The following is a 17,172-nucleotide window of genomic DNA, read 5'->3' on the forward strand; positions in this document are numbered from 1 at the left end:
CACACACACACTACAGAGACTCCATCACACACACACACTACAGAGACTCCATCACACACACACACTACAGAGACTCCATCACACACACACTCTACAGAGACTCCATCACACACACTACAGAGACTCCATCACACACACACTCTACAGAGACTCCATCACACACACTACAGAGACTCCATCACACACACACACTACAGAGACTCCATCACACACACACACTACAGAGACTCCATCACACACACACACTACAGAGACTCCATCACACGCACCCACTACAGAGACTCCATCACACACACACACTACAGAGACTCCATCACACACACACACACACTACAGAGACTCCATCACACACACACTATAGAGACTCCATCACACACACACACACACTACAGAGACTCCATCACACACACACTATAGAGACTCCATCACACACACACACACACTACAGAGACTCCATCACACACACACTATAGAGACTCCATCACACACGCACCCACTACAGAGACTCCATCACACACACACACACTACAGAGACTCCATCACACGCACCCACACACTACAGAGACTCCATCACACGCACCCACTACAGAGACTCCATCACACGCACACACTACAGAGACTCCATCACACACACACTAGAGACTCCATCACACACACACACTATAGAGACTCCATCACACACACACTCTACAGAGACTCCATCACACACACACACTATAGAGACTCCATCACACACACACTCTACAGAGACTCCATCACACACACACTACAGAGACTCCATCACACACACTACAGAGACTCCATCACACACACTACAGAGACTCCATCACACACACTACAGAGACCCCATCACACACTACAGAGACTCCATCACACACTACAGAGACTCCATCACACACACACACACTACAGAGACTCCATCACACACACTACAGAGACTCCATCACACACTACAGAGACTCCATCACACACTACAGAGACTCCATCACACACACCCGAGACTCCATCACACGCACCCGAGACTCCATCACACGCACCCGAGACTCCATCACACGCACCCGAGACTCCATCACACGCACCCGAGACTCCATCACACGCACCCGAGACTCCATCACACGCACCCACTACAGAGACTCCATCACACACACTACAGAGACTCCATCACACACACTACAGAGACCCCATCACACACTACAGAGACTCCATCACACACACACACACTACAGAGACTCCATCACACGCACCCACTACAGAGACTCCATCACACACACACACTACAGAGACTCCATCACACACACACACACACACTATAGAGACTCCATCACACACACACTCTAGAGACTCCATCACACACACACACTATAGAGACTCCATCACACACACACTCTACAGAGACTCCATCACACACACACACTACAGAGACTCCAACACACGCACCCACTACAGAGACTCCATCACACACACACACTACAGAGACTCCATCACACACTACAGAGACTCCATCACACACTACAGAGACTCCATCACACGCACCCGAGACTCCATCACACGCACCCGAGACTCCATCACACGCACCCGAGACTCCATCACACGCACCCGAGACTCCATCACACGCACCCGAGACTCCATCACACGCACCCGAGACTCCATCACACACACACACTACAGAGACTCCATCACACACACACACACACACACACTACAGAGACTCCAACACACGCACCCACTACAGAGACTCCATCACACACACACACTACAGAGACTCCATCACACACTACAGAGACTCCATCACACACTACAGAGACTCCATCACACACACCCGAGACTCCATCACACGCACCCGAGACTCCATCACACGCACCCGAGACTCCATCACACGCACACACTACAGAGACTCCATCACACACACACACTACAGAGACTCCATCACACACACTACAGAGACTCCATCACACACACTACAGAGACTCCATCACACACTACAGAGACTCCATCACACACTACAGAGACTCCATCACACACACTACAGAGACTCCATCACACACACTACAGAGACTCCATCACACACACTCTACAGAGACTCCATCACACGCACACACTACAGAGACTCCATCACACACACACACACTACAGAGACTCCATCACACACACACACACACTATAGAGACTCCATCACACACACACACACACACACACACTACAGAGACCCCATCACACACACCACAGAGACCCCATCACACACACTACAGAGACTCCATCACACACTACAGAGACTCCATCACACACACTACAGAGACTCCATCACACACACTACAGAGACCCCATCACACACACTACAGAGACTCCATCACACACACTACAGAGACTCCATCACACGCACACACTACAGAGACTCCATCACACACACACACTACAGAGACTCCATCACACACACACTCTACAGAGACTCCATCACACACACTCTACAGAGACTCCATCACACACACACTACAGAGACCCCATCACACACTACAGAGACACCATCACACGCACACACTACAGAGACTCCATCACACACACACACACACACACACTACAGAGACTCCATCACACACACACTATAGAGACTCCATCACACACACCACAGAGACCCCATCACACACACTACAGAGACTCCATCACACTCTACAGAGACTCCATCACACGCACACACTACAGAGACTCCATCACACACACACACACACACACACACACTACAGAGACTCCATCACACACACCACAGAGACCCCATCACACACACTACAGAGACTCCATCACACACTACAGAGACTCCATCACACACACTACAGAGACCCCATCACACACACTACAGAGACTCCATCACACACACTACAGAGACTCCATCACACACACTCTACAGAGACTCCATCACACACACACTCTACAGAGACTCCATCACACACACTCTACAGAGACTCCATCACACACACACACACACACTACAGAGACTCCATCACACACACACACACACACACACTACAGAGACTCCATCACACACACACACACACACTATAGAGACTCCATCACACACACACACACACACTACAGAGACCCCATCACACACACCACAGAGACCCCATCACACACACTACAGAGACTCCATCACACACTACAGAGACTCCATCACACACTACAGAGACTCCATCACACACACTACAGAGACTCCATCACACACACTACAGAGACCCCATCACACACACTACAGAGACTCCATCACACACACTACAGAGACTCCATCACACACACTCTACAGAGACTCCATCACACGCACACACTACAGAGACTCCATCACACACACACACTACAGAGACTCCATCACACACACACTCTACAGAGACTCCATCACACACACTCTACAGAGACTCCATCACACACACACTACAGAGACCCCATCACACACTACAGAGACACCATCACACACACTACAGAGACACCATCACACACACCACAGAGACTCCATCACACACACTACAGAGACTCCATCACACATACTACAGAGACTCCATCACACACATTACAGAGAGACTCCATTACACACAGAGACACCATCACACACACCACAGAGACTCCATCACACACACTCTAGAGACCCCATCACACACATTACAGAGACACCATCACACACACACTACAGAGACTCCATCACACACAGAGACACCATCACACACACCACAGAGACTCCATCACACACACTACAGAGACCCCATCACACACACTACAGAGACCCCATCACACACACTACAGAGACCCCATCACACACACTACAGAGACCCCATCACACACACTACAGAGACCCCATCACACACACTACAGAGACCCCATCACACACACTACAGAGACCCCATCACACACACTACAGAGACCCCATCACACACACTACAGAGACCCCATCACACACACTACAGAGACCCCATCACACACACTACAGAGACTCCATCACACACACACTACAGAGACTCCATCACACACACACTACAGAGACTCCATCACACACACTACAGAGACTCCATCACACACTACAGAGACTCCATCACACACACTACAGAGACTCCATCACACACACTACAGAGACTCCATCACACACACTACAGAGACTCCATCACACACATTACAGAGACTCCATCACACACTACAGAGACTCCATCACACACACTACAGAGACCCCATCACACACACTACAGAGACTCCATCACACACACTACAGAGACCCCATCACACACACTACAGAGACTCCATCACACACACTACAGAGACCCCATCACACACACTACAGAGACCCCATCACACACACTACAGAGACTCCATCACACACACTACAGAGACACCATCACACACACACTACAGAGACTCCATCACACACACTACAGAGACACCATCACACACACACTACAGAGACTCCATCACACACACTACAGAGACACCATCACACACTACAGAGCACCATCACACACCACAGAGACTCCACACACACTACAGAGACCCCATCACACACACTACAGAGACCCCATCACACACACTACAGAGACCCCATCACACACACTACAGAGACCCCATCACACACACTACAGAGACCCCATCACACACACACTACAGAGACCCCATCACACACTACAGAGACACCATCACACACACTACAGAGACACCATCACACACACTACAGAGACACCATCACACACACTACAGAGACACCATCACACACACTACAGAGACACCATCACACACACACTACAGAGACTCCATCACACACACACTACAGAGACTCCATCACACACACTACAGAGACACCATCACACACTACAGAGCACCATCACACACACCACAGAGACTCCATCACACACACCACAGAGACTCCATCACACACTACAGAGACTCCATCACACAGCTGGTAGAATTATAATTGTTATTACAGTCTCCCAGTGAAGCGTGCACGATAACACAAATGCGAGATACTCTGTCCAGCTGTCTAGTCCAATACTGTATCTTGCCCAACACTCAAAGTGGAATTAAGTCCGCAATACAGAACTTATTAAGGAGTCCTAGACTGTACGGAAGGGGCCCGGCACAAGTTTGTAATATTTTCAATCTTTCGTTCTATTCTATTTTAACTTGTATTTAGTTTCTATTCTATTTTTCTATTCCTGAGGGGGAAGTCATGCATGATGTAAATACATGATTAATAAACGTTACGTGTTATTGCCTCAGGTATATCGGATACTGGCTAGTGGTATATGGGATACTGGCTAGTGGTGTACGGGATACTGGCTAGTGGTATACGGGACACTGGCTAGTGGTATACGGGACACTGGCTAGTGGTATACGGGACACTGGCTAGTGGTATACGGGATACTGGCTAGTGGTATATGGGATACTGGCTAGTGGTATATGGGATACTGGCTAGTGGTATACGGGATACTGGCTAGTGGTATACGGGATACTGGCTAGTGGTATACGGGATACTGGCTAGTGGTATACGGGATACTGGCTAGTGGTATACGGGATACTGGCTAGTGGTATATGGGATACTGGCTAGTGGTATATGGGATACTGGCTAGTGGTATACGGGATACTGGCTAGTGGTGTACGGGATACTGGCTAGTGGTGTACGGGATACTGGCTAGTGGTATACGGGATACTGGCTAGTGGTATACGGGATACTGGCTAGTGGTATACGGGATACTGGCTAGAGACCCTTCTTTCCTCTTGTGTTTAGTGGCTCTCAGTACGCACTACAGCCGCCGGTGAGGGCCCATATATGGCTCGTCCGGCAGGTCATGCCCTGCGGTAATGGTGACCACCCATCTGCTCTGTGTGCCCAGGGGGTCACCACAGCTCTTCATTACTTCCAGCACGTAGGGCTGCTCAGCCACTCCTGGCATGCACCATGACATCCCTGATCCATCTTGGAAGGGTCCTTGGATGGAGCACGTACCCGAAGGGATCTTACAGGTAGGGCAACCAAATATTCCCTGGTGTGTATGGTTCTGTACAGACACTGCCCTGACCGGATCCAGAGTACGCGATCCTCCTACATTTATCACTGGAAGCTGCCGGCAGGGTGACGCACACAGTATATACCTCATCCAGATGTTCCAGCGGCTGAAATACAGGTCACACATGATACGAGGCAGGAAAATGACCACCGTCCCATAACGGCAATATAAGGGCGCTCACCTGTTTATCTTTACTATACTCGGAATGGTGCCGCAGATTCCTTCCCGGGCGAGTTTAAGATTTCCACACCGAGCTCGGAATACCTCATCATAATACTACAAGAGAAGCGGAGGCACTGGTCAGGTGACATGGCAGAGCGTACAGGAGGCGTGACAGGACACACACACACAGTATACAGAGTGTACAGGAGGTGTGACAGGAGACACACAGTATACAGAGCGTACAGGAGGTGTGACAGGAGACACACAGTATACAGAGCGTACAGGAGGTGTGACAGGAGACACACACACAGTATACAGAGCGTACAGGAGGTGTGACAGGAGACACACAGTATACGGAGCGTACAGGAGGTGTGACAGGAGACACACAGTATACAGAGCGTACAGGAGGTGTGACAGGAGACACACAGTATACAGAGCGTACAGGAGGTGTGACAGGAGACACACAGTATACAGAGCGTACAGGAGGTGTGACAGGAAACACACAGTATACAGAGCGTACAGGAGGTGTGACAGGAGACACACAGTATACAGAGCGTACAGGAGGTGTGACAGGAAACACACAGTATACAGAGCGTACAGGAGGTGTGACAGGAGACACACACACAGTATACAGAGCGTACAGGAGGTGTGACAGGAGACACACAGTATACAGAGCGTACAGGAGGCGTGACAGGAAACACACACACAGTATACAGAGCGTACAGGAGGTGTGACAGGAGACACAGTATACAGAGCGTACAGGAGGTGTGACAGGATACATATGGTATAGATACACCTGACAATGAGACGTCACCTTGGTCGTTAGCTCCAGCTCCTCCACATACCGGCGCTCTGTCTTCAGTAACTCTTGCGCTGTGCGGTTTCTCTTCCGTTCCCAGCGCTTTCTTTGCTCTTCCACAGCGTTATTCTCTGCGCACACACGGTGTGGTTTCATCGTCAGCCTGTGATCACATAGGAGAGTGTGTAACTGAGCATCTGACACTTCCACAGTGTGTGTGTGTGTGTGTGTCAGAATAAGCACGATTAGTGTGTACGAGTATGTGTGTCACAGTATGGAGTACAAGGAGAAGGTAGGTCATATTTTACATACTCAGCACTCAGGCTTCCCCCACCCTCACACCGCAGCCCGGGGATCCAGCACTCAGGCTTCCCCCACCCTCACACCGCAGCCCGGGGATCCAGCACTCAGGCTTCCCCCACCCTCACACCGCAGCCCGGGGATCCAGCACTCAGGCTTCCCCCACCCTCACACCGCAGCCCGGGGATCCAGCACTCAGGCTTCCCCCACCATTATACCGCAGCCCGGGGATCCAGCACTCAGGCTTCCCCCACCCTCACACCGCAGCCCGGGGATCCAGCACTCAGGCTTCCCCCACCCTCACACCGCAGCCCGGGGATCCAGCACTCAGGCTTCCCCCACCCTCACACCGCAGCCCGGGGATCCAGCACTCAGGCTTCCCCCACCCTCACACCGCAGCCCGGGGATCCAGCACTCAGGCTTCCCCCCACCCTCACACCGCAGCCCAGGGATCCAGCACTCAGGCTTCCCCCACCCTCACACCGCAGCCCGGGGATCCAGCACTCAAGCTTCCCCCACCCTCACACCGCAGCCCGGGGATCCAGCACTCAGGCTTCCCCCACCCTCACACCGCAGCCCGGGGATCCAGCACTCAGGCTTCCCCCACCCTCACACCGCAGCCCGGGGATCCAGCACTCAGGCTTCCCCCACCCTCACACCGCAGCCCGGGGATCCAGCACTCAGGCTTCCCCCACCCTCACACCGCAGCCCGGGGATCCAGCACTCAGGCTTCCCCCACCCTCACACCGCAGCCCGGGGATCCAGCACTCAGGCTTCCCCCACCCTCACACCGCAGCCCGGGGATCCAGCACTCAGGCTTCCCCTACCCTCACACCGCAGCCCGGGGATCCAGCACTCACAGCGGCAGACTTACCAGAGTGTTCTTCAGCCCCCAGGGGCCTACATTGTACCCACCCTTACACCACAGCCCAGAGATTGTCTATCAGTAAATAGATCAATACATAGGGCAGGATGTAATGCCACCAGAGATCACCGGATGTGCAGGTTGCCAGCTGTACTCTGACTTTTTTTTAAAGGGGCAATCATTCACAAGGCAAAACCATGCTGTGTAAGTGATCGCCCTATTAAAAATAACCATCCGAGATAGTCTGGAATCCCGCACGTCCGGTGATCTCACGCCCACACTCTATATACATTGATCATAGCGCCGTTTTAGTGTGTGGCAGCTGGCAAGTCTAAACAAGCACAACTACAACTCCGCTGCAACAGGAAACAGTGTCATAAAATCCTAGGATGACCGTGATCGCCTGGAGGAGGGTGCTTGTCCTAAAGTAACCGGATTCTCTCTCACCGTCAGTAAACACCTGTTACTGACGCCTCCCACTGTGACGTTGGCGCGTAACTCATAGCCACCATCTAGATCGTACTACTGGCACCTAGAACAGATGACTTCTGGACATGGTTGGGGGTAAAAGACAGTTAAAAAAATAATAATAATAAATAGGGTTTTAATACCTAGCGGTAAATCCTTTTCTCTTAGTCCGTAGAGGATGCTGGGATCACTTCAAGAACCATGGGGTTATACCAAAGCTCTAGAACGGGCGGGAGAGTGCGGATGACTCTGCAGCACCGATTGACCAAACATGAGGTCCCCATCGGCCAGGGTATCAAACTCATAAAACATTGCAAAAGTGTTTGAACCCGACCAAACATCTGCTCGGCCAAGTTGTAATGCCGAGACCCCCCGGGCAGCCGCCTAGGACGAGCCCACCTTTCTAGTAGAACGGGCCTTCACCGATTTCGTTAACGGCAATCCAGCCGTGGAAGGAGCATGCTGAATCTCACCACAGAACCAGCGCGCAATGGTCTGCTTGGAAGCAGGACACACAATGTTGTTGGGAGCATACAGGACAAACAGAGCCTCTGTTTTCCTAATCTGAGCCGTTCTTGCGACATAATCTTCAAAGCTCCAACAACATCCAGAGACTTTGACTCAGCGAAAGTGTCAGTAGCCAGAGGCGCCACAATGGTCGGTTCCTGTAGAAAGAGAAAACCACCTTCGGTAGAAAACGCTGACGTGTCCTCAATTCAGCTCTATCTTCAAGGAGGATCAAACAAGAGCTCTTGTGATACAAGGCCCCTAACTCAGACACACGCCTTGCAGATACCAAGGCCAACAGGATGACCACTTTTCAAGTGAAAAAAAATAAACTCGCCTTCTTAAAGGTTCAAACCCACGTGATTGAAGGAACTGCAACACCACATTACGATCCCATGGTGCCACTGGAGGCACAAATGAAGGTTGGACGCGCAACACGCCTTTCACGCAGGACTGAACTTCCGGAAGGGAAGCTAATAGTTTCAGAAAAAAAATTGCCAATGCTGAAATCTGGACCTTTATGGAGTCCAACTGCAGTCTGCATTTCCCCCAGCCTGTAGGAAATGGAGAAAACGCCCTAACTGAAACACTTCCGTTGAAACTTTCTTGGATTCACACCAAGACACATATTTTCTCCAAAAACGGTGGTAATGTTTAGACGTTACTCCTTTCCTGGCCTGAATAAGAGTGGGGATAACTTCCTTGGGAATACCTTTTCGGGCTAGGATTCGGCGCTCAACAGTTATGCCGTCAAACGTTGCCGTGGCAAGTCTAGTTACACGCATGGCACCTACCGTAGTAGGTCCTCGCGAAGAGGAAGAGGCCCAGGATCTTTTAATGAGCAACTCCTGAAGATCTGGGCACCAAGCCCTCCTTGGCCAGTCTGGGGCAGTGAAAATTGCCCGAACCCTTGTTGTTCTTATGATCCCGAGAACTTTTGGGATCAGTGGAAGTGGAAGGAATACACTGACCGGAATAGCCACTGGGTCACCAGACCATCTACTGCTATTGCCTAAGGGTCTCTTGACCTGGAACAATATTTCTGAAGCTTCTCGTTGAGACGAGAAGTCATCATGCCTACTTGAGGAACTCCCCAAAGACTTGTCACCTCTGCAAAGATTTCATGGTGGGGGTCCCACTCTCCCGGATGGAGATCATGTCTGCTGAGGAAGCATGCTTCCCAGTTGTCCACTCCCGGAATGAAAATTGCCGACAGAGCCCTTACGTATTTTTCTGCCCAGAGGAGGATCTTCATCACCTCTGCCATTTCCACTCTGCTTTTCGCTCCGCCTTGCTATTACATTGTCCAACTGGATCTGCACGGGGTGATCTTGAAGAAGATGTACCGCCTGTTGAAGGCTGTGACAGGACGATACCGTACGAAAGCACTTGCCGCTTTCGCGTCCCGTTGTCTGCGCACAGAATGGAAGGTCAAGTCACACGAGGCCTGACAACATAGGGGATTCCTGCTTACCGTCAGTAACCGCCTGTTACCGACTCCACCCACTGCGTTGTGGGCGGGTTTTTGCTGCCACCACCAAACTCCTAACCTGCCGTGGCGTTTGGAACCACGGTTCTGCTCTGTATGTGCCGACGCACTGCCTTACAACACCTGTGTGGTGTTGACGAATCCCCACTAGCCACTTGCTAGGCCTCTACCGGTAGCTGGCGGAAGGCGGAGCTTGGAGACGTTAGGTGCTTCCCTGGACAGCCGGAGGACGGGGCTAGGTTTGGCCTAACCCTGTTGGTCACAAGATGAAGCAGTCTTCTTGAGGCAATGATGTTTATTTGCTCAATAACCTTTAAAAAGGCTCCTCCCTATTGCTAGGGGCAACAGCATACAATCAGATGTTTTCAGCAGAATAAGATGTTACAATACACAATCCTATGGGCCAACTGCCATCCTTTTATCCCTCTCCAAGACCCCTTACCACAGGGGGTAAGCCCGCCCTGTGGTGCACAACCAATCAATGTTTACCCATGAGCTGTGCATGCCTTGGTCTCATGCACAGCTTACATTGTCCCCTATGGACAGTGGGGAGTGGTCGGTCTCCTTTGACTCTCCTATCTTGGAGGATCAGGATATGCCCCGGTGCCGTTCAGTCTAGGCTGGGGGGAAGTTTTCCCTCCTAAACTGACTTCCAGAAACCTGCCCGGGACCTAGCCCACTGGCTGCAGCCTGGATTTGGGCTCCAGAGCTGGGCAGCCTGGCTCCCCGGTCCAGGTTTCTAGGCCACTACGGGTGATCTCCATGGAGCTCCAAGAAACCACTCAGCTTGTTTCATAGCTGAGCTGCTTCTCTTTCTCCCTGTGCCCCTTGGAAGTGTGAGGCTGGATGGGAAAGCATTCCGTTTTTAGGGAAAAGGTCTGGGAGAATCCATCAGCCTGCACAGCCATGGATTCCCCCCCTCCTGGGACACACAACCAAGTAAGTGCAATTTACCTTTAAATACATTACATTTAAATCACACTGTACATGTTATACATTTAAATACACTGAGCCTGCACAGGCTCCACATACCTAGGCACTGCAGTGCCTTACAACACACTGTACTTTCTATTATTTTTTACACAATGTCTGGTTTGTGGAATACTGTGTCCTAGTCCTGCAGCCTGGCTGCTAGGACCCTGTCTGTGCTGGCTCCCCTAGCCCTGCAGCCTGGCTGCTAGGGCTCTCTCAGTGCTGGAGGTATGGGGCTGGCTTCCCCCACCCTCCAGCCTGCCTGCCTGCCACTGGGGTCCAGGGAGCTGGCTCTCCCTGTCCCCCTAGTGTGGCACTAACTTTGTGGCCTCGCCGCACGCAGCGGTGCACCCCCCTGTACCGAAGCCCGGCGGCCCGGGACACTTGTCCCGGCCGCCGTGACTCTGGCTCTATTGCAGCGCGGAGGTGCCGGGAGCGTAGCTCCCGGACCCCAGCGCTCATCATCCTGCTCACCAGCCTAATTGCACCCACGCCGCTAGGGAGCCGGCTAGCCCGGTCCCCCATGAGCAGCGCCTGTGGTGGCCTCGCCGCGCAGGGAGCCGGCTAGCCCGGTCCCCTGTATGCGGCGCTGATTTCAGGTGCCCTCGCCGCAGCATCCGGCGGGGAGCCGGGCTGCGGCGCACCCCCCTTGCCGGCCAGCAGCCCGGGACGTCCGTCCCGGCTGCCGCGGCTGGCCACCCGTGATGGGCTGAGGCGCCGGGAGCAGAGCTCCCGGCCCCCAGCGGCGGCTCTCCCTTCTCCCCGGCGCGCACACTCCAGTGCGCCCGGGGCTGCACCAATCGCTGCCGGGAGCGGAGCTCCCGGACTCCGGCGGTCAGCGGCTGCCCTCTCCCCCGGCGCGCACACTCTGCTGAGCGCGCCGGGGGCTGCCCTCACTGCCGTGGTCTCCGGAGAGGTCCGGGACCACGGCACCTTTATAAATACATGTTTTGAACATTTTATACATTCGCAAACATGGCGCCTAGCGCCCACAACATTTTTAAATATGGCGCCAAGCGCCCATTGTCCTATATAATGGCGCTGGGCACTAGGGGTTAACCCCTTCAGTGCCGCGGCGGCCATTTTCCGCGTGGCTGGAGCCTCTCCGGCCACAAAGGCCATTGTAAACGGCTCTCAATTCCAGCATGTTCATGTGAAGGCAGGCTTCCCGACTTTAGCATTTTTCTTGGAAGCTTTTCCCTTGAGTAACAGCTCCCCAGCCTCGGAGACTTGCATCCGTGGTTATCAGGACCCAGTCCTGAATCCCGAACCTGCTTCCCTCTAGTAAGTGAGAGCTGTGGAGCCACCACAGGAGCAAAATCCTGGCTTTTGCCGACAGGATTATCTTCCGGTGCATGTGTAGGTGAGATCCTGACCACTTGTCCAACAGGTCCCACTGGAATACCCTGGCATGGAACCTGCCAAACTGTATGGCCTTGTAGGCCGCCACCATCTTCTCCAACAACCGAATGCACTGATGGATCGGCACACTCAATGGTTTCAATATCTGTTTTACCATTTTCTGGACTCTCTGAACTTCTGTGTCCAGAATCATCCCGAGAAAAGACAATCTTGTCTCTTCCAAGAATGACTTTGGAGAATTTATGATCCAACCATGTTGTTGGAGTATTGACAGGGAGAGTGTGATGTTTTTTTAACAACTGCTCCCTGGATCTCACCCTTATCAGGAGATCGTCTAGATAAGGAATTATACGGACTCCTTTTTGACGCAGGCGAACCATCATCTCCGCCAACACCTTGGTGAATACCCTCGGCGCCGTGGAGAGACCGAAAGGTAACGTCTGGAATTAGTAATGGCAATCCTGAACCGCGAATCTTCAGATAAGCCTGGCGAGGAGGATAAATGGGAACATGCAGGTAACCATCCTTTATGTCTACAAACACCATGTAGTCCCCCTCCTCCAGACTGGAAATCACTACCCTCAGTGATTCCATTTTGAACTTGAATCGTTTCAAGTGGAGATTCAGATTTTTAGATTTTTTAAGATTTTTTTAGGTTTAGGATCGGTCTGACCGAGCTGTCCGGCTTCGGAAATATGAAGAGGCTTGAATAAAACCCCTCCCCTTGTTGTTACAAAGGTACCAGGACTATGACCTGATCCTGACATAATTTTTGAATTGCTGCTGTAACCGCTTCCCTTTCTGGAAGAGAAGCTGGCAAGGTCGATTTGAAAAATCGGGATGGGGGAACGTCTTGAAACTCCATCTTGTATCCCTGGGACACTATTTGCAACACCCAGGGATCCAGGTCAGACAGAATCCAACCTTGGCTGAACAGTTTGAGACGTGCCCCCACCCGAGCGGCCTCCCGCAAAGGAGCCACAGCGTTATGCTAAAGATTTGGCACGCGTAATGGCACACTTCCTTCCCGCAATTTTCAACAAATATTTATACTGGTGGGGACAGTGCCTTGGCACAAATGTCCCCTCATGCCAGTGTCAGAATGAGGATTTATATGCTGCCCCCACCCCACCCCGCACCCTGCACCCTGTAGTGCCGCTGTGTGTGGGAGCATGGCGCGCAGTGCGATCGCTGTGCGGTACCTCAGAAGCCGTCACTGAAGTCTTCTTTGCTTCTTCTACTCACCTGTCTTCTGACTTCTGGCTCTGCAAGGGGGGTGACGGCGGGCTCTGGGAGTGAACCCCTAGGTGTACCTAGTGTTCCAAACCCTCAGGAGCTGATGATGTCCTGTAGCCAAAGAAGCAGAGCCTTGAAACTCACACAAGTAAGTCTGACTTCTCTCCACTAAGTCCCACGAAGCCGGGAGACTGTTGCCAGCAGTTCTCCCTAACAAGTCTTTTCAGAGAAACTCAGTAGAGCTCCTCAAAGTGCATCCAGTCTCCCTGGGCACAGAATCTAAACTGGAGTCTGGAGGAGGGGCATAGAGGGAGGAGCCAGTTCACACCCATTCAAAGTCTTAAAGTGCCTATGTCTCCTGCGGATCCAGTCTATACCCCATGGTTCTTAAAGTGACCCCAGCATCCTCTAGGACGTATGCAAAATAGTATAATACCAGCCAACCCTACTTCTGGATCTTTGCGGACACACTGATGCAATATACACTGGTTGGGGTCGGCTAATTCCCACTGGCCCCTCTCTATGGACCAGTCTATTCCGAGCAGCTGTCTGAGGATCATCCCAGAACATAAACCAAAAACAACAAAATGCCCCCTGGCGCTATTCAATAAAGGCTCAGTATAAATTATTTGTCTGCCTGCCGCTCACTGTAATGAAAAGGGACCAGGAACAAATACAAAGCACAGACAGCGCTAGCAGACTAGATCTCAAAAAAATTCTTTATCTTAAACCATAGAATACTTGGTAACTCTTTTGTAAACCTCTATGATTAATTTCACACAACAATTTGGTAATACACATGTATCAATTATCACAAATAAAATACAAACAAAAACATTTGTGTCACTTGCTCTTGCTCAGCACTACAATGTAACCATGCTCCACTATATACTTTGTAAGCAGAAATGCCAGGTGAGCAAGCTGTTACCATAGAGTCTCTTATATCCAGCTATAGAGAGGTTATAATATTCAGCATTCTGTGTGCACAACTTTTCTGCCAATTCCGATGTTAATAAGCATGCAGGACTTCAAAGTCATTTTTAAAGAGTCATGGGCCCTACACACATACCGATCCGCCGCCAAGCTGCCCAACGGCGGATATGGCCGACCTGGCGGGGGGGGCAGTGAAGTTTCTTCACTCCCCCCGTCACCCGACTCCATAGCGGTGCATGCAAATATTGATGGGATCGTCCATATTAGCCTGCATGCACAAGCGACAGGGCACCAGCGATGAACGAGCGCAGGGCCTCCACACTGAAAGATATGAACGGTATCTCGTTCATTAATGAACGAGATCGTTCATATCTTTCACTAAAATCGCGCAGTGTGTAGGGCCCATAAGATTGTTCACATAAGGCTTTTGCTAATTACACATGGCCATGTTAGTCACTTTTTAGTATGCACATATTACCACATCCTCCTCCTGGGCTGTAATTGCTTTTAACTCCCGGCTCTGGTCCTAAAAAAACTTTTTAATAAGCCTTATCCGGAGATGAACGTTGAATATTCCCCATTCGTGGGGCAGGTCGTTTTTATGTGGTGTAGCAGTTAGAGGTACTCAGGATCACCTTTAAAAGACGCGTTTCCCCGCCTAAACAATGTATCAGCGGCTTCCTCAGTCAGGTGCTAGTGCTCTCCGGGCTGCTCCCTTTTATTACCGGCATTTTGCAGTGCGCGTATGCGCACAAATCCTGCGCTCTAAGCCTCACCTTCGTTCAGAACCATATGTCAGTCATCAGTGGTATTTACCGGCATTATTGCATTCCACAGTAAGTAGACCAAGTACGCACAGCTATACCTTTCCTCATAGGACTTATAGTGGACACCTTTATTATTCCTTCATTAGTGGATTTTCTTACGTATAAACACATATCCACAGCAGCCGGTGCAAGTACAGGGAGGATACAGCAGGGTATATATACAGTATACAGCAGGTTATAAGTACAGGGAAGATACAGCTGGGTACAAATACAGGGAGGATACAACTGGGTATAAATACAGGGAGGATACAGCAGGTGTATATATACACACAGTATAGAGCAGGATAGATAGATATATATATATATATATATATATATATATATATATACACACACACACACATATATACATATATATATACACACACACACACACACACACACACACACACACACACATACATACATACATACATACACACACACACAGTATACAGCAGGGTATATATACTGTATAGAGCAGGGTGTAAGTACAGGGAGGATACAGCAGGGTATATATACACAGTATAGAGCAGGGTCTATATACACAGTATAGAGCAGGGTACATATACAGTATACAGCAGGGTGTAAGTACAGGGAGGATACAGCAGGGTATATATACAGTATACAGCAGGGTTTAAGTACAGGGATGATACAGTAGAGTACATATACACAGTATACTGCAGTGTATATATACAGTTGGGTGTAAGTACAGGGAGGATACAGCAGGGTATATATACAGTATACAGCAAGATACATATACAGTATAAGTACACTGAGGATACAGCAGGGTATATATACACACACACACACACACACACACACACACACACACACAGGATACAGCAGGGTATAAGTACAGGGAGGATACAGCAGGTTATTACGAGTTTTATGGTAAGAACTTACCTTTGTTAAAACTCTTTCTGCGAGGTACACTGGGCTCCACAAAGTTAGACATAGGGGTGTAGAGTAGGATCTTGATTCGAGACACCAACAGGCTCAAAAGCTTTGACTGTTCCCAGAATGCATAGCTCTGCCTCCTCTATAGCCCAGCCTCCATGCACAGGAGCTCAGTTTTCAGTTAACCAGCCCAATGCAGTAGCAGGAAGAGAGACGACAACTGTTAGTAGCCACATACACCACACTCTCACGACAGGAGAAAGTGTCAGCAGCTAATGTCATACCAACCCAAAGAAGCTAAGTGCGTCAGGGTGGGCACCTTGTGGAGCCCAGTGTACCTCGCA

At 50.8% G+C, this 17,172-nt stretch overlaps 1 protein-coding gene across 2 annotated transcripts in view; it reads right to left on the bottom strand.

The window, feature by feature from the left end:
• ARHGEF39 (Rho guanine nucleotide exchange factor 39) overlaps positions 1-17,172 on the bottom strand; it is a 478,541-nt gene that overhangs the window by 439,995 nt on the left and 21,374 nt on the right. For both annotated transcript variants that reach the window (XM_063957481.1, XM_063957482.1), the window contains exons 2-3: positions 7,006-7,153; positions 6,211-6,305 (exon numbers count right to left, since the gene is read on the bottom strand). In XM_063957481.1, the coding sequence (XP_063813551.1) occupies positions 6,211-6,305; positions 7,006-7,153 (243 nt within the window). The remainder of the gene's footprint in view (positions 1-6,210; positions 6,306-7,005; positions 7,154-17,172) is intronic.

This window comes from Pseudophryne corroboree, chromosome 1 (genome assembly GCF_028390025.1).
Source record: "Pseudophryne corroboree isolate aPseCor3 chromosome 1, aPseCor3.hap2, whole genome shotgun sequence".
NCBI classification, from domain to species: domain Eukaryota; kingdom Metazoa; phylum Chordata; class Amphibia; order Anura; family Myobatrachidae; genus Pseudophryne; species Pseudophryne corroboree.